The following is a 25,177-nucleotide window of genomic DNA, read 5'->3' as shown; positions in this document are numbered from 1 at the left end:
ACGATATTACTTCACTTACCTTAAAAACGATATTACTTCACTTACCTTAAAAACGATATTTTGGTTGTCGATATTCTGTCCTGTCGATATTTTCTCCAAACGATATTTTGGAGTCGATATTATGTCCAAACGATATTTTGGAGTCGATATTATGTCTGTGTACCTCTGCTAGGGGACCTGAACTTCCACCTCGACAACTGCAACGACCCCGACTCCACTACCCTCCTCAACAACCTCCGACTGAAGCAGCTGGTCAACACTCCCACTCACAGAGCTGGACACAGCCTCAACCCCATCTTCGCGGGAGGAACAAACATCCGTTTCAGCCACACCACCCAGCCCCTCTGGACGGACCACCACTGTGTCCATTTTACCTTCAACACCACCACCGCACCCAAGTCCGCCCTACACCCACCATGACGGAACTGGAGCAAGGTCACAGAGGAACACCTCAACACCGCCCTTGTTCAAAACCCCTCAGCACCACGACCGACACCAACTCCACAGCCATGAAATTTCACCGCTGGATCTCCTGCTGCACCGACAAGCTTGCACCCCTCTGCCACCCCACTAAACATCGCCCTCTCAAGGCCACCTGGTTCACCACAGAACTTCAAGAAGCCAGGCACTCCTACAGACGCCTAGAGAAGACCTGGCGAAACCAGAAAACCTCGGAAGCATGGAACAACCACAGGAGCACCGTGATGAAATACCACTAGCGCATAAGAGACACCAAACAAACCTTCATAAGGGACAAAGTCCAGACCAATGCGACCAATGCCACGGAACTGTTCAACGTCATACAGCAGTTTGCAAAACCTACCAGCGAAGTCACAGACGTCACACCCTCCCAAGAACTCTGCGACAAGCTCAGCTCCTACTTCCACCTGAAGATCAAGGCCCTATACGACAACTTCTGCAAACCAGCACCAGACACCACCTCCCTACCTACCACCACCGACAAACCGACCATCACGACCTGAGATCCCGCCACCATCTAAATCATCACCACGACCATGAAGAAAACCCACTCAGGAGCCCCAACTTACCCCTGCCCTCAGCACATATTCCACAGGGCTGCCCCCATCGCACCCGAACTAGGACGGACCATCAACACCTCCCTCAGATCCGGCTTCTGCCCAGACAACTGGAAACAGGCAAAGGTGAAACCCCTCCTCAAGAAACCAACGGCCAACCCTACGGACCTGAAAAAATACGGCCCATCTCTCTCCTCCCCTTTGCAGCCAAAGTCACCAGAAGACTCGTAAACACCCAGCTGACCGCCTTCATCGAAGAGAACTCCATCCTAGATGCCTCCCAGTCTGGATTCCGCAGCAACCACAGCACCGAGACCGCCCTCCTAGCCGCCACTGACGACATCCGCATACTACTCGACCAGGGACACACTGCGGCCCTCATCCTTCTCGACCTCTCCGCAGTCTTCGACACCGTTTTACATTGCACGCTCGCAGACAGACTTCACAACGCGGGGATACAAGGAGCCACCCTAGACTGAATCCAATCCTTCCTCTCCGTCAGAACCCAGAGATTCGACTCCCTCCCTTCCTCTCCGAACCCACAGAAATCAACTGCGGAGTAGCCCAGGGATCATAACTCAGCTCTATACTCTGCAACATCTACTTGGCCCCCCTTGCCGCCATCATCAGATAGCATGGGCTCAGCATCGTATCCTATGCCGACGACATCCAGCTCACCCTCTCACTCACGAAGAATCCTGAAGACACCAGACTATGCTTTCAGGAAGCAATGAAGAATGTGGCAGCTAGGATGAATAACAATTGTTTAAAGCCCAACTCAGAGAAGACCAAGGTCCTCATCCTCGAACCCTGCACCTCCACATAGGACAACACCTGGTGGTCCTCCACCATCGGGAACCCTCCTACCCCCACTGACCACGCTCAGAACCTCGACATCGTCCTGGACTCCTCCCTCTCCATGAGCCACCAGATCAACGCCATCGCTTCCACTAGTTTCAACTGCCTTCGGATCCTCCGTAAGACCTTCAAATGGATCCCCCCCGACTGCAGAAGAACCGTCACCCAGGCACTCATAACCAGCAGACTGGACTACAGAAACGCCCTCTACGCTGGAATCAACAGAACGCTTCTACACAAACTCCAAAGCATCCAGAACGCCGCGGCCAGACTTGTCCTCGGGACAATGCGTCACAAACACATGACCCAACACCTACGAGCCCTATACTGGCTCCCCATCGAGAAGAGGGTCACCTTCAAACCCCTCACCCACGCCTACAAATCCCTCAACATCAGACCCAAATACCTCAATGAGATAGTATCCTTCCACGTACCCAAGGGGAACCTCCGCTCGGCCAACCTCGCCCTGGCAGAGGTTCCCCGCATCGGCAGAAACAGAACTGGCGGGAGAGCTTTCTCCTACATCGCAGCTAAAACCTGGAACAAGCTCCCTGTGAACATCAGACGCTCCTCTTCCTCCTCCCGTCTGTGCACTATGGCTGCTGAGGCAGGGCGAAGAGTGCATCGGTTCTGAAGAACCTTTTTGTTACGGAACTTGAGACATGCTGAACAGGAGTCTTCGTGATGTTCGGTAGACAAGCATAGATTGCAGACTTTGTGGAGGTGAGATCTTGGGCACTTGGTGTGGCAAGTAGGATAGAAACGGAATACAATACTTTCCATCACGGGGACATTGTAAACCCGGACGGTAGGAGCTGAGAGATTGGTGACAGACATGAAGTAGAAAGGTGCACAACGGTGTAGAGCACCGAGAAAGCAGTAATGTTTGGAACATCCGACAAGGAAATGGATCTGAAGGCCCAGCAAGAACACCCACATCGACACATCTGAACCCGGGGGCGGAGAAAACACAGTCTAACAATGGAGCCGATGCTCATGCGCAATACCACTAATAGGTGAAGTCACTAGGTCCTGTGACTCAAAAAGACCTCTTTTGAAGAAAAACAAGTTGCACACGACCGAGCCCAGCACTAGGAGGTGGAAGTATGCGCACCAATTGTATCTACAGCTGTACATGCCACAAACAAAAAAAGAACCTCAATGCGATTGTGTCCAGCAGAAGGACACCAATAAAGAAATCAGCCACTACCTGGTATATGTTCCATCAAAGGGACAAGAACATGAAGAGAAGAAAGTGATGCCGGCAGGTGCTAACGAATGAGAGCTAAAGAAATGAGGGCGACAATGCATCCAATCAATCGTAAGTAATGAGAAATGAGAGAGAAGATGAAGCCAACCAATGGTAAGTAATGGGTGAGCTCTAGCCTACTTTAAGTTTTCTTTCTTTTTTTTTTGGTTAACAAAAGAACTTGCAAACAACAGTGCATGTGCTGTCCCTGACGACACCTAAAATTACCAACACAATAAAAGGATCTGCAGAACTAATAAGAGCTGACAGCACAGCCAAACTATAAAAATGCACACCTATTCCCCACACTTCCTCATCCATCACACCACCAAGTGCTACATCCATCCATCCATATCCATACTAATATTATAAAGAGAGAGCCCAAACCTTTGAGGCGGGTAATCTCAGTAACCACAGCACCAATCACAACACCCAATACAGCATTGGAAAGGGCATAGGCTATGCAGACGGCCACCATATACATTTAAAAGGTAAAAGAACCGTGCCAGCAAAGTAGTCCCTTGTGGGCGTGTCTGCGTTCTGCTGTGGGCATGTCCTGGGGGCGTGACAAACGCTGGGGGCGTGTGGTACGTTCCGTCCTTCATGCTATGTGAGTCGTAATTGCGCCGCATCAAGGGGCACGCTGGGGACGTGACACGCTGGGGCCGTGACAAATGCTGTGGGCGTGTGTCCGCGCTGTGGGCGTGTGTCCGCCCTTCATGCCATGTGAAGCGCCAATTACGCAATTGCGCGCATCACTGGGCATGCTGGGGGCGTGACAAATGCTGGGGCTGTGTGCTACGTTCCGTACTTCATGTCATCTGGGTCGTACATTAATCAGATCGTCTGCTGTGGCCATGTGCTGGGGGCGTCACAAAGGCGTTCACCTCAAAGCGCTGTAAGTAACCATTCGCAAGACTCCCTTGGGGAACTGCCCGTTGTCTCACACATACTAGGGGTGCCGAATGCAGTGTGTGCCTTGGCCTGGGTGCGTCTAAAAAGCACTCGGGCCGAAGAGCGTCGGTGTGGGTCATAAAAAAATAAGAACAGCGGGAAACAATCATTCAAGACTCACACAATTCTAATTGTTAGGCGGTCGCCGCTGGCCCTCAAGCGGGGGCACACGCGACTGAGCGTGTCTGCGGGGACAATTACTGAAGCCTCTCATGCGCGCTGTTACTGAACTATCACATTGAACCAAATTACACGTGCCTGCTAACATCAGCCAGGGCTGTAGCCGGGCTCAGGCGGCGGATCACTACACTAATTACATGCGCCTGCTAACATGAACCAGGGCTGCAGCTGGGCCTCAAGCGGGGGAACACGCGAATGACCGTATCTGAATACACACATTATACACATTCTATTTCATACCCGGACAACGTCGGGACGGGCTGCTAGTCCCATAATGTAATAACCGCACCTTGATGGTCAAAATGCAGAATATGGAAAAACTTTCCATACAGGATCAGAGCAAAGACAACACCTTTCCAACCTCACACCAAACTGTGTAGTGTGCACTCCGTGTGGGTAAGCACCTCCTCGCTCCACATAGGGGCAGTAAGAAAAACAAATGCTACAATACAACACTAGACAGCGACCTTAAGAAGCCATCTTAGGGTACTGCCACAAGGGAATACCAGATTGAATTTACAGGCCTCGGGCATGGTCCTGTTGCAAGAGGACGAGGGTGGTAAAATATAATTTGGCATCTGGTTCAAAGAATCCTTGTATTGGAGCTGCTGGAAGGATAAGATAAAAATGTGAACCAAACCACTCAAGTTTTAAATTGTTAAAGCAATGTTTAAGTTGCTTATGCTGAGATATTTCAAGGCACACTTGGACATGCTATACTTTGTAAAGGAATGTTAAAATTCAATCTCACCTCACAATTTTGCTCTATCCGTTTGGGTTTTGTGGATTTTGGAATAGTAACAACCTCATTCTGGAAACAAAAAGAAAAACAAATGTGTCTGTTACTTTACATGTTTGAAACTAAGTCTAATGACCATTAGTATCTATGAAGCACTCGTCTGTCACAAAAACGAAATTGCGAAACATTTTCATCATTCATATTTTCTTTATTTAAAGAAGGAATATCCTGCCACAAGTTATTGAAAAACTGCTGATACTTTATTCAATAACCTTGCTATAAGTCAGAAAATGGGAGCTCCCATTCGCCAAGTTACATCCCTAACAATTCAAATGCTAACAACGATGCTGGTTGATAGTTCTAGAACTCTCGTGAACCGCCTACTCTTTACGTCATTTCTTGGCTTGCTTTGTATACAATATTACAATGAAGGTCAACACTGTCAATTGAAGGTCCTGTTCTTTCTGTTTTCCTGTTTATGGTGAGAATAGAAGCACAACGCATGACGTCTAGAAAAGTCCCGAACACTCCTATTGAGTGCCTGCTAAGTGAGTAGAGATTGTTTATATGCGTCACTCAATTGGAATGCTTCCTTAGTTTCCCTGAGAAATTATGAAACTCATGCGAGCAGGCATTTCCACCCAACTTAGCAAAGTGCCATTTACAATTACAATTCTGTGCTGTGCTTATTTTACTGACTAGGGGGAAAGGAAACGAGGAAAAGAGAGTAGAGTGGCGAAAAATAAAAATAAAGAAATAGGTAAAAAGAAGGATCAGCCTTGTCACCAATGTTCCATCGTTCACATCCAGCTTTGTTTATGATCCTTCTCGTGTAACTACAGATTACAATCTGTGCCCGAATTACAAAGCTGGTGCACTTTCCCTGTATGCCTGGCACACACTGGGGTAGTCTGCCCAATTACTCCACACATTGTGCTGTCCTCAGCACAGGCGTGAACTCCGACAGTTCGCACCTGCATTGAGGAGAGAGCATTAATGAAATGCAGGGCTATGGTCAGTGCTTAGCTTAATTTATGGGGTTGGGGGAGGGGGCACTAGGGTTCTCGTCCGAAGGCAACTGCACCACATCATTCCCCTGCCTTGCTGCCAATGATTGTAAACAAAACTATTAACCATCACACAACTGCAAATGTGACGAGTCTGACTATTTCAGGCTCCCAGGCTAAAAGAATGGCTTGTGTGGCAGGTAATAGTCATTTTAATGTATAATGCATTAACAAATAACTGTTGTGGCCATCTCTAAATTAGCCAGACATCTTCACCTTGTGGCAGACTGTCACAAGCACCAGAGTTGACAAATAAGTGCCAATGCTGGGCACCGGAAAACACCAGCTCAAATTAAGCACTAGAATTAATTGAAATCACACCTCCATCGTTCATTGGAGGTAAAAAGGCCTCCTTCGGAAAAGAGGGATGCCTCCGACGTCCATCTGACTCCTGTGCTGCTCTTCGTCTGTAATATTGTGTGGAGGCAAAGTATTTCCTCATGTGCTTGGGGCTATCACCACTTTCCCCTGTTTTTTGGGATCGTTGCCTCCTGTAGCACTGCCTCCGGGTTGGAGCCCAATGACTTCCTCTCATGTGTAAATTCTTCCTTTTGAACAATTTGAACAATCCTTCTTTGGAATAATTTGATAAATCATAAATCACCCATACTATTTATTGCTTTTGACAATGCCCCCAAAAAAGGGAAAGCGGTGTCAGTTTATTTAATTCCATACCCAAGATCAAGGGGTACACTTCCACAGCATGCCTATAAACATTTAAAAAAAAAAATTTAGAAGACGGAATGAGGTGGAGAAGTGCGAGGGCTCTGGCAACCAGAACAGAACAGCTCATATCCCCATGCAGATATGGTGAAACCTCTGTTGCACCAGTGTGCAAATGTCATAATGTATTTTAATATTAGGTATACTTATTAGTGTTATTTTGATTTCGTTTGGTTTTGCCAAAAGTGCTTAATAGCATTCTGTACACGTGTGCTATAGAATTACAATGTTTGTTTAGGCAGGGATGGATAGCTGAGGATACGAAGGAACTGTTCCTGCTCATGTTCCATGAGGGCTTTACTTAAGAAACGTATTATCTGGTTACGTAGTTTCTTCTCACGATAACCACAACCCTTACGACAACCCCCTTATCATTGCGATTGAGTTCCGTGCGATTCATATTACAGAAGTAGCCACACAATCATCTGTGGCCCCTTTTAGGACACCAAAGTGCACTGGGGGTGCATAGTGCAGGCATTCTGCTTGATTATATCGTCACAATATATCCAAGCGATCTAGGAAGGAGTATAAGGAACTGAAGCCTCAGAGCGATACCAGGCTTTCAACAACCCTGCAGCTGCACCTCAACTATGCAATTCTATGAGTCCAACCTGACAAGTGGAACCTTGGAGGTGGGCTTAAGGATCTTTGCCAGGTTCTGTGGTACCAGCAGAACGACGCATCGCCTCTGCTGGGCAGCTCAACCCCAAGCAGAACTGATGGGTCTCCGCTGCTGTCTGGAATGGGCCTGTCGCAAAAACTTGCATTACCGCCGCAGCATGCAACACTTTCAGAATCACCACTGCACGATACACCCTTGTTGCAGGCCCTCGCATCTTTCGTGCTGTACATATGGCCTCCTTGAGGGTATCAAAGGCTTTCTGGCAGGCCTCTGTCCAGATCGCCTGTCTGGGTTGCTTCTTTGAAGTCAGTTTTGTTAAACGACAACAATAGTGCTGTTGGACTTGGCCCTTTTGGCAGGTTTACCCCTAAACTTTTTGCCTTTTAATGTGACCTGATACTAGTAGTTTTTGGCTTCTGTGCACTTTAGCTCTGTGTTGCAGTGTAAAGTGCATGCGCACTCTGAGTGCGTGTGGTGAGATTGGCCTGCCCTCCCTTAGGAATGTATGGGGGATATGTGTGTCCATGGTAATTCCTGGTATGAGAGGAGTGCAGGGGTGAGTTTAGTATGTGCGAATCCGTGAGAATAAATGCTGGGCAATGGTGTGAGCAGATTTATTGTGACTAGTGGAGAAGTGTCACTTTTAGAAGTTGGCACTTCTGTGTGCTGTGTGTCTGCCTGCCTGATGTGGAGTGTCTGTCTGGCTTGTGATTGACAGGGGCTGGATGGTGTGCCTGGCTCCAGGAGCCAGGATGGGTCTGCCCAGTGGTGAATAGGGAGATCTGCATGTAGATGGGAGGGAGGAGTTGCACCTGGAACCTGAATAGGACTGTGCCTTCCCTCCACAATGCTGGCTCTGCCCCCTGTGGTGCGTCTGAGCATCTAGCCCCCACCTGACAATGGAGAGAGGAGCTGAGCACAACAAAGTGCTCCAAAGCTCCCCCAAACCAGTTGCATCTGGTTTTCCCCCAGCCCTGTGCTGGGTGACAAAGAGGAAAATGTGTATATAAGAAGGGGCTGTGACCTCATGAAAATGTTCTCTCTGTGTTCCTGACTTGAGGGAGGCCTGCTGCTGCTGGGTGCCAGGAGGAACCACTACTAGGGACTGCCTCCCTGCTGGAGGGCCCTGTGAGCTATCCTGCCTGGGCCCAGCCTTCGCCCCCCTTCATTCCAAGACTTTCCCTGAACTTTGCCTTCATCTGGAAGAAGAGCTTTGCCCTTCATTTACTGAGAAGAGCGTGCCACTTCTTGCCTTGGATTTTTCCTCCCTCCTTTTTCCTTCCTGATTGGCAGCACTTCCCTTGCCCTGACTAGAGTGGTGGTTTCTGCCTGACTTTGGTTCAAGCCTTAGCCACCCTCCGTAGCTTCTTTCTGCACTTCTCTTCCTTCTTTCTGCACCCCTCTTGCTTCTTTCTGCACCTCTTTTGTAAATGTCTGCATCCCTCTTGCCTCTTTCTGTACCCCACTTCCCCCTTTCTGCACCTCTCTTGCCTCTGTGCCTGTCTGCACACATGTTCCTTCTTTCTGCACCCCTTTTGACTTTTTCTGTAACTCTCTTGCCTCTTTCTGTAGTTCTCTTGCCTCCTTCTGCACCTCACTTGCCTCTTTCTGCACTTCCATTGCCTCTTTCTGCACCTCTCTAAGTGGCTTTCAGCATAGTATTGGCTTCGGGCCAGGATAGTCAGAGTCAGTCGCCACCAGTACCAGTCAGGAAAACGTTGGGGGCACAGGATGACTTTGCAACCAGGCCTCTTTCTGCACCTCTGTTGTTTTTTTTTGCATATCTATTGCTTCTTTCTGTACCTTTCTTCATCTTTCAGGACTTCTGTTGCCTCTTTCTGCATTTCTCTTCCTCTTGCTGCACATGTCCTACCTCTGTAGGCATAGTTAGAAATTAGCATTTAAAAAACCTTTGAAATTCACACAAAAAAACATAAGTTTCAGGGACATTATAGTTAGAAATTAGCATTTAAAAATCCTTTGCAATTCACTGAAAAAACCATAGGTTTCATGGACGTTATAGTTAGTTGGACATTTAACTCGTACAAAGTCAGAGAAATTCAGCCGTTATAGTTAGTTGAGGTAACTATAGCTCATGCCCCTGCAATGTGCGGGTGATGACGTTACATATTACATCACTCATGACATGGTCTCAAATGACATCACTGATGACATCATCCACTTGATAATCTAATGCACCTCCTCACACCCTAATATAACCTTTGATACACCCACTCTAAAATAGAGACTACCATTTTCAAATCCAAAGACACACCAATACCAGTTACTACATACCCACTCACTTATTCCTAGGTGTACACACACATCTACTCATTCACCCATACAGTCGCTCATACATGCAGTCACTCATCAATACAGCATTATCATATACACTCATAAACCTTTACAGAAACTCAAACACCACCACTCACCCATAGAGTTACTCACACACATAGTCAGTCATGCAAAGAATCAATCACCCTCCCATTTACTCACCTAAACAATTATAATACACCACCTCACTCATTCACACATACTTACTCTCTTATACAATCACTGACACAAGCACACACTCATCCACACAGGCACTCTCACAATCACTCACTCTCACATATAGTCATTTATATACTCCAACACTCACATATATTGCCTTTCACATATGTAGTTACTCACACATGTACCACTGAGACATCCATTCAGTCACCAACACATCCATACACACACTCACTCACCCATACATGCCTTCCCAGATGCACTCTTGAACCAATACACCAAGTGAATCACCCACTCACACCTCTATGCACAAAGTCACACACTCCCCACCCACCTACACAGACACTCAGGCATCCATACAGATACTCAGAGAACCAATCAATAACTCATATAGACACTCATGTAGCTACTCACCAACCCATGAAGCCGCTTACACACCAACAGACTGATAGACACTCACACAGTTTAATCACTAACCCCTGCATTCAATAAGACACGTTTAGCCACTCACTTATACAGTCAGTCACGCACCTACTAAATTATCCATTCAGACAGTCATACACCTACTCATTCTTCAATATGCCTTGGTGTATAATATATATATATATATATATATATATATATATATACACACTCGGTGAGTGTAGAGGCTATCCTGCGGGGCTGTCCGTCAACGGCTACCGGAAACCCCAAAATTGCTTCAACAATCTTCAATCTTCTGAAGTATCAGAGAAAAGTACGGACGCCCTGGATAGTTGCAGATAGTAACGCGTTTCAGCTTTCGCCTTGGTCACTGAGCATCAAAATGCGTCAGGCACAACATTTAATTGAGGGCGAGTGGGGGGAGCCAGCAATGCAGACCGGATGGTAGACTCTGAAGCGTGTTCCTTCCCGAAAGCTTTAGGGCAAATTGTTGATCTACATTTCTAGTGGCGGCCTCGTGGTGGGAGGAGCATCGTCTCTATGATTTGGAAAAGAGAAGCTGAGCTTTGAACTGTTCTATGGCATGTAAGCGCTTCGAGTCCGGATCAACAAACTCTCCACAGGATCCTGAATCCTACAAAGGAAAAGTTAAAGCTTTTTAAAGACACGTTCAGTGGAAACCCATTTAGGGGATATTTTATGGCTCTCTAAAGGACTCCATTTCCTGGGTGAAGGAACTTCAGCTCCCAGCATGCAATATAATTTGCCTAAACTGCGCACACCCTCTTAGGGATGATAAGTAACACATGTGTGCAGACATGTAGCATTAACTACGTCCTCATTCTACTGTTAATACAAGGCATACAGGGCGCAGAGAACACTGTCCCTGAATTGTACAATTTGCACTGGAACAATTACTTACTTGAATGCTCCACCGGATACAGATTTGTGCTGGGGTCCTGTTATACTTCTTGGCTAACTGAATGATAATAGGATGAGTCAGCGCTTCCCCCTTAGCCAATGGGCAATAGCCCTCAAAAACAATATTATTCGTTCGACAGTAGTCCACCAGCTCTTGCGGTCTTTGGAATGGGTGGTATTCAGCCTGGAATCAAGGATAACAAGCCATATCAGCATCTACATTATATGAACAGCGTGTAAAATGTTACGTTTTCTTTGGAAGTGATGCTTTTCTTTAAATTTCCTTCTTAAAATGACATCATACGACAGACATTGCATGCTTTTCTCTTCTATTTCAGTTAGTTTAGTACTTTATGCTTCTGCCAGTTCCAAAAACGTGTGCAGCCACCAACTTGAAACATGAAAATAGATTTGGGTTATTGCTACGACAAATCAGCAAAGTTTATTTTAATGACCCCATATGCTTCCCCTAAATAATCATTAGCAGTAGGATAGTTTATTTGTTACAAAAAATTGAAAATACTGCCGGATAGCCAATGGCGCACCAATGAGCCAAGAGGCTGTTAGTTATTAACTGTATGCGATGTATAAGTGATCTCACTCTGAAAAAGGAATAGAGTATATATATATATATATATTTTTCTTTTAAACAGAATTATATTGAGCTCCTATTATCTCTTTAGGCCACTTCATCATTGCTGATGCAAGCATTCCACCTGCCATACCACCATCTAACCCGTCGCTTCTCTCTAACCTTAGTACCTCAACATCATTCACTGCTTCCAATATAGATAGACCTTTAAGTCTCCACCCTCACCCAGCAATCTTTTTTGCAGAATAATTTTACAATTCAAGGCACCTGTTTTGCCTCTCCAGTGAAACCATTCATTAAGACGCTGGCACAATCATGGGTGTTTGAAGGGTATACTTCACCACAATGTGGTCATGTCAAATATAATCCTGTTTTCTACGTACCATCTAAATCCTCTGCCCGATGGTCTCAGACACAAGAATGCTTGCATGACCTCTTTCCCAACAGGTCCTTTCGCATTATTCTTCTCAACTCTTATTCACTACCTACCACTTTAACCAGTTTGCACCTCACCATACCAGACACCCAACCCACCCCAAACCCAAAATACCATCATACCACCACACTAGTACAACCATCTCTTTCATACAACCTACATCTCACACTTACAACCATGTCACTCTCCTCTTCCACCCTTGCAAAGCATCAAAATAACAAATAGCTAAACAATTAAGCCACCTGCGGGTGTTTAAAAGGATTCATGAATTGCTCCTCAGAAAGTACTCTCACTCTTCTGCTAAGTGCCCTCAGCCGCACCTCATTTGAAAGATGGTGCTCTAGCTTATAATCCAACACATTTGAGTGTGAGATAATAAAATCATGCACCTTACACTATGGACTGTGTTAAAGCAAGCATTTCTTGTGTTCTGTTTACACACTTGTTTTATTTTGAAATGCGACTTTGAACTCATGGGGGCATGAGAAAACCTTAATAATGCACACTGGAAGCTGTGGTGCACTGCTTAGGAGACAGTGGTGGCTTGGATCTCAGAGGTGGTTGTGTCTGACCCGGATTGGAGAGGCCCACAAGGCAGTCAGAGGCTACGGGCCACAACTGTGGTGATTGGGGTCTCTGCCTTTGCTGTCCTGGGGCCTGTCCTATTATGGCTCTGATAACTGGGACAAGTACATCAAATCAACCCTAGACCCTCAGGGTAGTGAGGGCGAGAGGTGAACGTTTTCTAATGGAGGGATTGTGGGGGTAGAGAATCAGAACTCAACAGTAAACCAACAGACACAATAATTCACTATCAATGTTAGTGCTTGCCTTAAGTAAAAGAAAAGTACTTTAATAAAACAAAAGAAATCGACACAGTGTTGGGATTTAAACTACAGGTTCTACAACATACACCAGGGGTCTTAAGCCAGTTCTACAGTTCTTATGCCAACTGCAGCAATCTTGTGGCATTGAAAAGATAGGAGATATGGATCTGGAACAGGTGCAAGCTGATAATTAGGCTTGGACAAGCAGCGATTTTGATAGGTAATTCCTAGGTCAATTTGTTATATTGCTTGCGCAGAAAGAGTTAACATTGGCAATAGTTATTCTCCCTAATATGCTGGATTATCTTTCTGAATTCAAGACACAGTCCATTATGTCCTACACTTCAGGCCTCATGTTTTTCTGTACGCTGAGAAGCGGTTCGACATAGAACTTGGTGGTGTTCCATTCACAGTCCCATTGTCATCATCTTAGCCAGTGGCCACGGGAACAGTGCAATAGCCCTGTCTCTTGGATATTGCCACTTGGGAAGTACAGCGTGGCAGGTCTCTGTAGTGGCACACTTCTTTTGTAGAAGTGGACTCCAAGACAGTAGGGGTGTTCTCTGCTATGGTTGTGTTGTTGAGCCTCTGAGAACTCCCAGCACAGCAGGGGCAATCCTGTCACCTGGGTGATGTCGATACTTCATGCAATTCATTCACCGCCTTCACCACACAGGGAGGCCTGGTGACACTGACTGATCGGGTCTCCATCAGATACACTCCAGGTAATCAACGTACTTCTTCTGGGTGTTCCACACTCTGGGACCATTTGGGTGTTTCTCCTCCTGGACCATCTCTCCTCATGCAAAGCAGGCACATGCCTTCCCTCTTGGAGTAGGCATATCCCCCATGTTTTCCAACAAGTTGAGCAGGCTTCAAGTGATGTCTCCTCTTAAAGACAGGCTATCAGACAGACACAAGCCTCGTATCACAGCAGTTCTTCGGATACACTCCGGAGGGTTCCCTTCCTTGGTCAAGGAGAATTTGGAATGAGAACTGAGTGGATGGTTTTGGTTCCACCATCACCCTGATTTTTCACACAGGGAATGTTGATCGACTGTCAAAAATCCAGGAAAGGATTTGGGGTGATTCGTTTTCAAATTAGATTTTCTAGCTGCAGTGTAACAGAGTCTTTGTGCAAGGTGAAGGGCACTCATTGCTGGCTCCAAGCAGAAGAATCCAGAATATGAGCACAATGGTCTGTGAAGACTCTGCAGCTGGCTGTGATCGGTCTTCCTGAAGTAGCAATCAGAGGAAAAACAAAAAGGGACCGGGCCTGCCTAGAAACTTTGTTACCTCTAAAACAGACTCTGCTGACGTACCCTCTTCCTCTACCATCAATCAAATGGCAGTTCTCAGGAAGCAAAGATCCACAGTCTCCTGCCCAAAGGTCCTAATGAAATCTCTAGGATTAGCTTCATCTCTATAATCGCACACTTCCGTGTCTGGGAAAGGTGCACTTCAGCCTCCATCTTGGGCCATGTCAAACTAAGGATAGATCACACTGGTCCCAGGAACCATACTCTCATAACAACACAGAATCTTAATAGTCATACCTCACACATATTTCCTCAAAATGCACACAGGATAAAAAAGTAAGGAGCTAAGTGTCACGTATAAGCGGAACTTTACATATCTAGGGTCGGTATGCATCAAATCCTACCTGAACTAGGAATAAGAGCTGTTCAGTAACATAATTCACATAAACAGTATGCTGCCACCGTCACTTTATGTTCAAAACCTCCGACATGGCATGGACAGCAATGGACACTTTGTTTACCCTTTCTGGCCACAAAACATGTTATGGACTTAAGAACCATCATGGACTCAGAGCACACACACTGGTTTAGCATGGTAGCTGGGCTAAAGATAAAAATAGGATGCCAGTTTCACATGTAGTCGAGCCACTCAGATCTGGATTACATGCCTCATTATCACATGGTATCAGGTAAGCTGCAGACCGCATATCGCCACAAACATAACAAGACTGGACTGTGGAGAAACATTGTAGCTGTAATAAGGTTTGTGGCTTGCAAGCATTTTGTTCTGTTCCTCGGTTTGTAAACTTACTTAATTTAGTTCTGGCACTCTTGGTTGCTTAAGAAAACCTTAATATTGCACTCTGAGAGCTGTGGTTCCGAAGACCACTGGAGACCGGAGGCCGAGTTATGCCTTCAATGCTGAAGGAAAACATCAACCACACTTCGCACCACTCACCCATGCCTCAACAAAAAAAGACGGTCTGCAACATTGTAGCTGTTTAAGACATATAAGCTTATTTTGCTATCACCTATTTGCACATAGTTCCACAGTTTCAGGGGGCTGGTTAAGATTTGGATCCCTCCATTGTATAAGGCACAGTTTGCACTGCTAACTGACCACCTGATAAAAGGAGGGTTACATGATGTGAGGCAACATCTCTAATTGTGCTAAGTACATCAAATGCTAAGGCTGTTTGGTTGTTGGGTTGGTATTATTTTAATGGTTTTAATTCATAATGGAAACATGCTCTAAAACGAAAACTGCAAAATCTTTTCTATATAAAACTGAAGTTATAAGACAAGCTAAATGTATACTAGTTGAGGTTCCTAAACGCCAAAATGCACAAGTTTTTTGCTGCTATAATATCAAATTTGGATGCATGTCTAAATAAAGAAAAGCCTAATGGGAACTTTTAACTTGTATTTGCCCATCAAATAGAATTAATGACCATTAATACTGTTAAGGATCTGAGATACTTTTATCTTCAAACATAAAATGCCAGTAAACATAATGATACAGAGGGTATCAAGTTTGCTCTGATTTTGGAAAAATGTTAGTTTCACCACAAACTTGTCCTAAAGCACATATGGAATCGCTAGGCATAGTTCAATGTTTAAATAGTGCTTTAGTTAATTAATATGGAAAAGAAAACTTCCCTGAATGTTCCTTCAAGTTCTTCTCAATCCAATTTCAGGGAAACACTAGGTTATCAACGAATCAAAAGGACAATAGTTTGGAGAACAACATAATTCATTGGATTCGTTTGTACTCATTCTTATGAAAGTTTTGGTTTACACCTTACATACTTCTGTAAAGGTTTAAACCTGACAATCTATTAAATCTGGCAAGTAGATTACCATACTGGAACAATAACTAATTTTGGAAGTCTCTATTAATCTGTGCTTAGCATCCTCATGCTCTCAGGACAATAATGATTGTGAGTGAAATTATGGTGAGAGGGAAAAACGGAGGAAATTAAGACCATTTAGTCAATTATTATATTTACTTGAATTTCTTCATGGAAAGTTATTTCTAGCCATGATTTGAAATTTGACGGATGCATGCTTTTGGTGATCAGGAATTGACTACATAAGATGTATTCTCTAAAGCTGTAAGTTCTGTGATAGTAAGTGCCACTGAATTGCTTAAATAGGGTCTACAAATATTTTCTTGCCACCTAGTCCTTAAACTTAGTGGCTTTAAAAAGACTAATGTTGACTTACAAATCATACAGTTCTGTCTGGTATTCAAGTGCATTATGGGTTGATAAGGTGAAATGGCAATGCTACCTGTTACAACAAGAGAAAAAACACAATGGTTCGGTTGGATCCATTAGAACATTTTGAAAATAGTTACAGATAACCCTCTTAGGGAGAATGAGGATTTCAATAGAGAAATTGATGGATTTGAAAGATATTGTCAGTGTCTTCCCTCTCCTAATTCAGAAGTTGGAATATTTTCAGTGTATTCCTAACAATCAAGAGCTCTTGTTTTGCCATTCAACACTGTTGTCCATGATTTTGGTACCACCCACATTTCCAGAAACACTACGGGAAGCCTTCATACCATTAGGTTTGCACCAAAGCTTGCCATTTGCCACTGTCACCGTACTGTGACATTTTGGTGACATATTAATGTGGTAACATTATTATTATTATTATTAGGGAGATTTATAAAGCGCCTGGTTTACGCCTACAGGCGTGTCCCCGCGCTATGAAAAATGGGGTAGGCAGTCCAGGCAGCCAGCGCAACCGTCTACCGACTGAATAAATGAGTCTTAAGTTTTTTCCTAAACATGGGTTCTGAGGCCTCCAGACCTAACTCTGCCGGAAGGTCATTCCACTGCTTCGCTACCAGGTACCTGAACGACCTTCCCCCCATACGCACTTTCTTGATTTTTGGAATTTTCAGGAGACCTGTGCAGGAGGAGCGCAGAGTCCTTGTGGGCTCATACCTGGTGACCAGACTCTGTAGCGGGGCAGGGGCTTTGCCACCCAAAATGCGGTGACACGTGGCAAGGGCCCTGAATTCCACCCTGCTCCTAACAGGAAGCCAGTGCAAGGCCTGGAGCGCTGCCTTTGAGGTAGATCTTCTTGGGAGCCTCAAAATAAGGCGAGCGGCGGCATTCTGCAGCACCTGGAGGCGCTTGAGAACCTTTCCCGTGGCCCCCAGATACAGCAAACTGCCGTAATCCAGGCGTGAGGTGACTAAGGCATGCACCAGCGTCCGGCGAGCAGAAATGGGCAGGAAATCCAAGACCTTTCTCAGAGTTCTTAAGACTCCGAAGCAAACCCCCACCACTCGGCCAATCTGGGGGCCAAAGGCCAGGTCAGCGTCCAACCACACCCCAAGATTCCTTACTTCCTGACAGGGAACAGATGTCTCTCCTAGGCAGGGCGGCCACCAAGCCGACGTCCACACAGATGGGCATCCCCCCACCACGAGCACCTCGGTCTTGCTGCCATTAAGTTTCAGGCAGTTGGTGGACATCCAGGTTGCCAGTTCTTGCATGCACACTCTGAAATTGTCCGCCAACAGACCAGGTGCGCGTGAGAGGGAGACGACCAGCTGCGTGTCGTCGGCGTAGGACACCAGGCGGAGTCCATAGCTTTCAACTATGGTCGCCAGCGGGGAGACATACAGATTAAACAGAGTCGGGCTCAGGGACGAGCCCTGCGGCATGCCCTGGCCCAACCCAATCTCCCTAGAATAACACTCTCCCTGGCGGACCTGAAAGCGCCTGCCTGTCAGGAAGGACCGGATCCACCCAAGCGCAGCCCCTGAGACTCCTCCCTCATTCAGACACTGTAGCAGGGTGGAATGGGCTACAGTGTCGAATGCTGCGCTTAGGTCCAAGAGGATCAGAGCCATAGTTTGGCCTTCATCCACTCCCTGCCGTAAGGACTCTACTGCCATTAGCAGTGCTGACTCAGTCGAATGCCGTGGGCGGAAGCCGAACTGAGAGTCATGGAGAAGGGAGGCTTCTCTACAAAGCCCATCAGCTGGAGGTTAGCAATTTTTTCAGCAACCTTTGCCATATATGGCAAAAGAGAAATAGGGCGAAGATTGTCCAGCCTATCATAGCTGATATTGGGCTTCTTTTGCAGAGGAAGGACTACCGCCCGCTTCCAGGCCTCAGGGACAGTATGGGTCCCAAAAGAGATGTTCAGGAGATGGCGGATATATGGCTCCAAAATATGCTATGCTAATTTTGATACACTCCTCTCACTCTAAACTCACCTTTTGACCTTAAAAAGAATGTCTATCGAAAAATCAATTTATTGTTCATTGCAGAGAATCCTATCCAAAGTTGCTCTTCTCATAAGATTTGATGGTCCTTTCCCTAACGCCAAATCAACTGTCATGTTTTGTTTGTCAAATTTCTCTTGACGCCAACTGGTCATTAGTTTGCTCATTGGCAAGAAATCCTTCAGTAGCACATGAGGCCATACCCCGTAGAGGCATGCATGGTATTATGGTAACACCAAACATTTTCCTTAACTGCTCTATGAACAGTCAAATCCCATGATAAAGACAACTCAATAGTTGTGTTCTCCATTCGTTCTTTTGATTAATTTGTGGAATATTTAAAGCAACAGATTCAACAATTCCTTAATAATGTGGAAAATTAACTGTATCACATGGTTTGAAACCAATGTCTTTCTGCTATCTGAATAGTTTATTTCAACATATGGTTGACTCCACCAAGTGATTACATTGTGGGCTATATAAAACCACCATAACGTGAAAAACACTAACAAATTTCAGAAATTACTTCATGCTTTTGAACTCAAACTGTATGCCATTTCCCAAAGCCAAAGTCTTTCAAGCAGCCCATCCTTGTTAACAATGTTATAGTGGCCAACCATAGTTAGAACACATTTAGTAGAAACAGAGAAGAAGCCCAAACACAATGCCCCAGCTCAGTTATTTGAAATCAACTGTAGGCAGCAGAAACCTTGAACACAAGCTACAGGCAAACACACAAGGCATACGTTGAACATTCTATAACCACAAGAATAAATGAATACAAGATATAACACCTGGTCACCTTCATAACTCCTGAATTGACTCAACTGCAAATTAGCTTCTTAGAGACAGGCCAGTGCTGGAATCAGGCACTTCGCACTCCTGGGTACATGTCCTGCAACCCCATAACCTAGGGAAAGTGGGTAATAATCCTGCTCCTTACCAAATTGGGATGGCCAACCTTCTCCCTTAAATTGATCTGGGGAAAGTGTGTAATAATCCTGCTCCTTACCAAATTGGGATGGCCAACCTTCTCCCTTAAATTGATCCACAGATCTCCTGTGATCTTGCTAGAAGAAACCATCACAGTAAAAGTTTGCCAATGTAATTTTCCTCCTTATATCCCAAAGCTCACTGAAATCCCTCTCACCAACATCGAATGCATAATTTTACAAAGTGATTTCAATGAGGTCACAGCACAATTTAAAAAAAAACAATTTTCAAACCAAAAATCTAGCAGAATACACTTAATATTAAACATCAGCTCTAAAATCTATGTACTACAACTCCCCATTCCTGACGGGGAGCCTTGGATGTTTTTAAATCTAACTTTTCTCTTAGGGCCCCCTTGATTTCTTTAGTTCTTATTAATACAGTTGTTAAATAGTCTACACCTAAGTCATAGTCCACCTCAGTGATTGTGCCTGTCTTCAAGAAGGGAAATCGTACTGACCCCAGATGGTATTGTCGATCTCTGTGATGAGCTCTGTGGTTAAAATCTTCAGCTGATTGGTTCTGAATAGTTTACTGATCTGGTCTACTGATTGTAATATTTTATCTGATGCTCAAATCAGTTTTGGGCCTAGCCTTGGGACTGACAATCAATGTCTTAATCTGTATCTTATCATTAATAAATATACAGTTGTTAATCAAGGGGCTCTTATATGGACCAGAGCTCCACTTTTGAAAGGGTCATTAGGGAAAAATGTTGAGAAATTATGCTGCGTCTTGGTGTGGAGACCAATATAGTCACTTTGTTGTCTGATCTTCATTTTAATCTGTCTGCTTCAGTCCGTTAAGGCCCTCCTGAGGAATACACAGAGTACTTTACATTGTCTCGGGATGTTCGCCAAGGGTGTATCCTGTCACCGTTTGTATTCACCCTATACATAAATCACTTGGAGAAGTCTCTCGTTAAGTGTGGTTGGGACATGCCCCGAATTGGTCATCCTTTTTTTACTGTCCTGCTCTACACGGACAACGCTGTCCATAATTTCAGGGAAGCTCTGGGATTGGAATGCTTACTTAATTCTTTTGTGCAGTTCATGGATAGCCTTGACCTAAGCACCAATTTTAACAAATCACATGCAATCGTGATTGGTCCTCTGTTTACTAAATCCAGAAACTTTCAGGTTAAAGGTAATATTGTTAATCACAAGTTTTGTTTGATTCATCGATGACCAGGTCCACCTTGGTATCTGGCAGATGCTATATGCTTGCCAGGAGCATTGCCTCTGTCTTTGATTTTTCCACAGGTTAGGGTATAAATTTATTAAGGTCATGTTGATATTTACAAAGTCAAGTGTATTACTATCACTGCTTATGGCAGCAACATTTGGGGCTTTACCAATTTCTCAGTATTAAATGTAATTGAGAACAAATTTTAAAGGAGGCATTAATGACCCCTCAAACCTCCTCATCTTATATTATTCATGTGGAACTTGGGATAGGGTTTTTGACTGATGTTTTACGGATGCAAACTTTGTTACTCTGGTTATCTGTTTGGTTAAGTCCTGTAAAAAACCTTAATCTGCTCATATTGAAGGATTGTTTGTCCCTTGATTGTGCATCTAGCATAGCTTGTCTAAACTATGTTAAAGTATGTTTCAGTAAATTGGAATGGCCCAAAAGGTTCAACAATCCTTTTAATAGTCACTGGTGGTGTTGCCTGGACTAATGCTGCATTCAAGGCTTGGAAAACAAATGATAGAGCTCTAATTGAAATGGATAAACCCTCCATTAGACCTTGAAGTCCATTACAATCCACTTTTACCTTACAGCCCTATCTAAACTTTGATATGCTAAACCATCAATGCCTTCTCTTGACTCAATTCGGACTTAATTTATGTCATCACTAGTTGGCTATCCCTAGAAGAGTTAATTCAATTCTACACTTATTTCATATAGATGTGACAACCTCTCCATCCAGGTCACTGTTATTATGTTTGTCCTTTTAATGAAAAAAACTATGTAAGTATTTTACTTTCACTTAGCTGGTTGGTAAGCATTTAATGAATCTCGGCCTGCTTTGTTTTATTTACAGTTACTATCTGATGTGCATACTTGTTTTTATCTGGCTTGTTTTTTATTGGGAGCAGTCGAATTATGGAAATTGTGACTATTTCTAATCTGGGTCCAGACCTGGGCATAACACTGAAACTACTATTCTACACATCGTAGATGATGCTCTCCAAGCCCTTGACCAAGGCAAACCTGTCTCCTGATCCTTCTGGATCTTTCCACGGCATTCGACACAGTCAACCATGAGAAACTTCTGGAATGCCTCGAACACAGGATGGGTCTAGAAGGTACCGTCATCAAATGGTTTGGTTCCTTCCTCCAGAACCGCACCCAGATATTCTAAGTCAACACCAACCTATCTGCTCCTTCCCCGATATCAATCAGTGTCCCCCAAGGCTCTACTCTGTCCCCTACCCTCTTCAATCTCTACCTTGAACCATTAGCTGAAATTCTTCGCACTTCCAACATCTCCTTCCACATGTACGCCGATGATACTCAGATATACATCAAAATCTCTTCTCTCGAGGAGATTACACATCTGAATGAGGCCCTGAAACTGTCTGTTTAATGGCTCGCCATTAACCAGCTCAAACTGAATGCCCAAAAAACTGAGTTCCTTCTCATCCCCCCCCCTAATAGCTCCAATGACATCCTGGAATGGATTAACTTGATCACAGCACTCAACTGCACACCGACCATAGTTCATTCTTCCTAATCTCTTTGTATAACCTTGGACAGCAAACTGACTATGCGTGAACACATCAACTCCATGGCCAAAATGGCCAGGTTCCATCTGAGCAACTTGAGAAAACTAAAACCCTTCCTTGAACCTGCGACCTAAAAACCGCTGTTCAGCCCTTAATTATCTCCAGAATTGAATACAGCTGCTCTACCCTATCTGGCCGGCCAAAGACTTCCACGGCCCCTCTAAAAGGTTGCCTCAACACAGCAGCTAGACTCTTATCGGGCTCAAAAAAATGTGACCGCTTTTCACCACATCTGAAGGCCTTGAACTGGCTTCCTCTTGAGGCCAGAATCCAGCTGGCCTGCATCACACACAAAGCCCTGTACACGAACTCCCCGGCATACCTCGGCCAGAAAATTGTGGTATCTGGCAAATTCAGAAACTCCTGGTCCGCCAGAGACATGGTGCTCCTGCCACCCCGCTTTTGCAAGGAAAACCCATATAACCGAGTGTTCTCTGGGACTGCACCAAGAATCTGGAACACGCTACCATCCTCCATCAGAAGAATACCTTCTCTGTCAATCTTCAAAAAGGTAGCTAAAATCTTCCTAATGAGCAAATTCCTCCTATAACTCACCTTTGTCGCACATACCGCCTTTTATCATGGCTTTTGTTTCTGGGCATAATCACCTGCACTGCTTGGCCCTCTCTGTGTACCAATTCTCACCCCTTCAAATGTTCTGCCGGTCCTCTCTGCCTTTTGCTATCATTGTGTACCCTAGTATACAATTGCTGGTTTTCCCTTTTTATCACTGGCATGTCGCTCACTGATTTTGGTACTGCACTGATTATTGTTATATAACTCTGGCTCTTGTCCTATTGTGTTCCATTCCCTTACCCCCATTCCTTGTATTTTGCCTATGCCTAACCTGTATGTAACGTGTTAATCACTGTAAAGCACTCTGATACCCTAACAGGTCATGTTCACGCTCTATAAAACCTCAAATAAATAATTAAATAAAATCAAATGTGTTTGATGTATTTTATTTTTTAGTGTTGTCTTTTATGGTTTTATTTGTTAAAATCGAATGAAGATTATATGATGATGATGATATACTACAAATTTGATGAATTATATAAGTCGTAGCTCACACACTGAACTAAGCTCTTTGAACATATAACCATTACTGTTCCCCACATATGTACCTTGTAGATCAAGCACAGAGGGTGAATTCCACAAAAAATGAACACTATGCAAGTCATGCTCCAGTCAAAATCTTAAAACATAAAATGAAGATCAATATTCATACAACCACCCTGTTAAAGCAGTGCATAGTTTTAATAAAATGAAATACTTTAAAAAGAATAATGGTAAAGATATGAACTATAGACTTAGCTGGAAGTGCCAAACGTGTCTAGTAAAAATTTCAGTTGGATGTTTTACAAATAACTTCCATTGGATACAATTGTAACTTAAATGTTTCAGGGAATTCAACAAAAAATATTGACACCATTTGAATGCAATACCAAGATCAAATGCACGTGAAACCAAATGGAAAAGTTTCATAGTGGTCCAACAACATATACTTTGCAATTGGATCCAGTCGAAACCATTTATAACCTTTTAAGGAGAGTGCTTTCCCTGGTAACGAGATATTCCTGACACACACCTACGAGTGTTTATGAGGGTAATCAATTAGTATTAGTGAGGGTAGGATTGAAACTCCCAGACTGATGCAAGTCGTGTATCTTTTATCATCCAATATCCAAGAATATTGTACATTTCAATTAGCTCATTTGTCTGCTTGTAGCAAGAGGAAAAACCACGAGCCATATAAAAATATATGCTTTTGTTGGAGGAGAAAATCATAGTTATAGCTCTTTGACGAAAAAGATTTCTGCAGCAAGACACATAGGGGCCGATTCACAAAGGGACTGATTCACAAAGGGACTTACAACTTAAAGTTAGAAGTGCGGATTCTCCACACTCGAGCCGGATTCTCCCCACTCGTGGCACAATCTCTGCACTGCTGTGCTCAGTGTGGAGATTCCACCACGAGTGAGGAGACTCCGCACTCATAACTTTATGAAACATAAGTTCGTTTGCGTATTGGGCTCATATTCTCCAAACAATACAGTCACATGGAGAAACAAACTAACAAATCAAACACTTAATCTGACAGATATCAATCCCTTGGGTGTCAACGGTGAGATGTCTTAGACTTTGACATCCCAGTAGAGGTTCCTCTTGTTTCTCAGTGTCTTTTGCAGCTCTACAGAAGTCAGAATGTTTTCCAACATTCTCTCAAGGGCAATGCTACAACTAATTAGTGAAACAAAGAATTGAAAGTAAGCCACATATTCATATTTAGTGTAAATAAACAACAAGCTCTGTGATATGCTAATGATGGAGCAAATTTCCTCATCTTGCCAACTAAACAATTTTAATTGAAAAGTGCTAAGTTTTATGCTGAATAAGACACGTATAATAAATGCTAATTTGTAGTAGGTAATCATATTTAGGCATTGTAAGCACACAATTGAAGTAACAAATGTCCTGACTTAAGTTAGCCTGACCACTGTTGCCATATTACATGTTGATGTTCCACACTAAGGGTAAGAGGCCAGTTTTCGCTTTAAACTGTTGTCTTGCACAGATGTTTATATTTTCCACTGCAGCTGCTGTAACTTTCCAAAAGCCTATTGTTGGCTAGTGAGTAGGCATTTATGATGTATAAGATACGTATATTTATAAGATAGTGAGGTTCTCACTGAGAGGAGAGGAGATGGCAGGAAATGCGATACTTGGGTAGAACCACAAGAAGTGCACAGTGTATCA

The 25,177-nt window shown here is 44.2% G+C and overlaps 1 protein-coding gene across 3 annotated transcripts in view; it reads right to left on the bottom strand.

Moving 5' to 3' along the window:
• The window catches only part of LOC144755558 (putative oxidoreductase ZK1290.5), an 827,926-nt gene that overhangs the window by 298,082 nt on the left and 504,667 nt on the right, over nucleotides 1–25,177 (bottom strand). For 2 of the 3 annotated variants that reach the window (XM_078644626.1, XM_078644618.1), the window contains exons 5-6: nucleotides 11,268–11,450; nucleotides 5,030–5,089 (exon numbers count right to left, since the gene is read on the bottom strand). In XM_078644626.1, the coding sequence (XP_078500752.1) occupies nucleotides 5,030–5,089; nucleotides 11,268–11,450 (243 nt within the window). The remainder of the gene's footprint in view (nucleotides 1–5,029; nucleotides 5,090–11,267; nucleotides 11,451–25,177) is intronic. The other variant, XM_078644635.1, reaches the window with a different exon arrangement.

Source organism: Lissotriton helveticus, chromosome 1_1, assembly GCF_964261635.1.
Source record: "Lissotriton helveticus chromosome 1_1, aLisHel1.1, whole genome shotgun sequence".
Classification (NCBI taxonomy): domain Eukaryota; kingdom Metazoa; phylum Chordata; class Amphibia; order Caudata; family Salamandridae; genus Lissotriton; species Lissotriton helveticus.
This window is presented reverse-complemented; position numbering and strand designations above follow the sequence as displayed.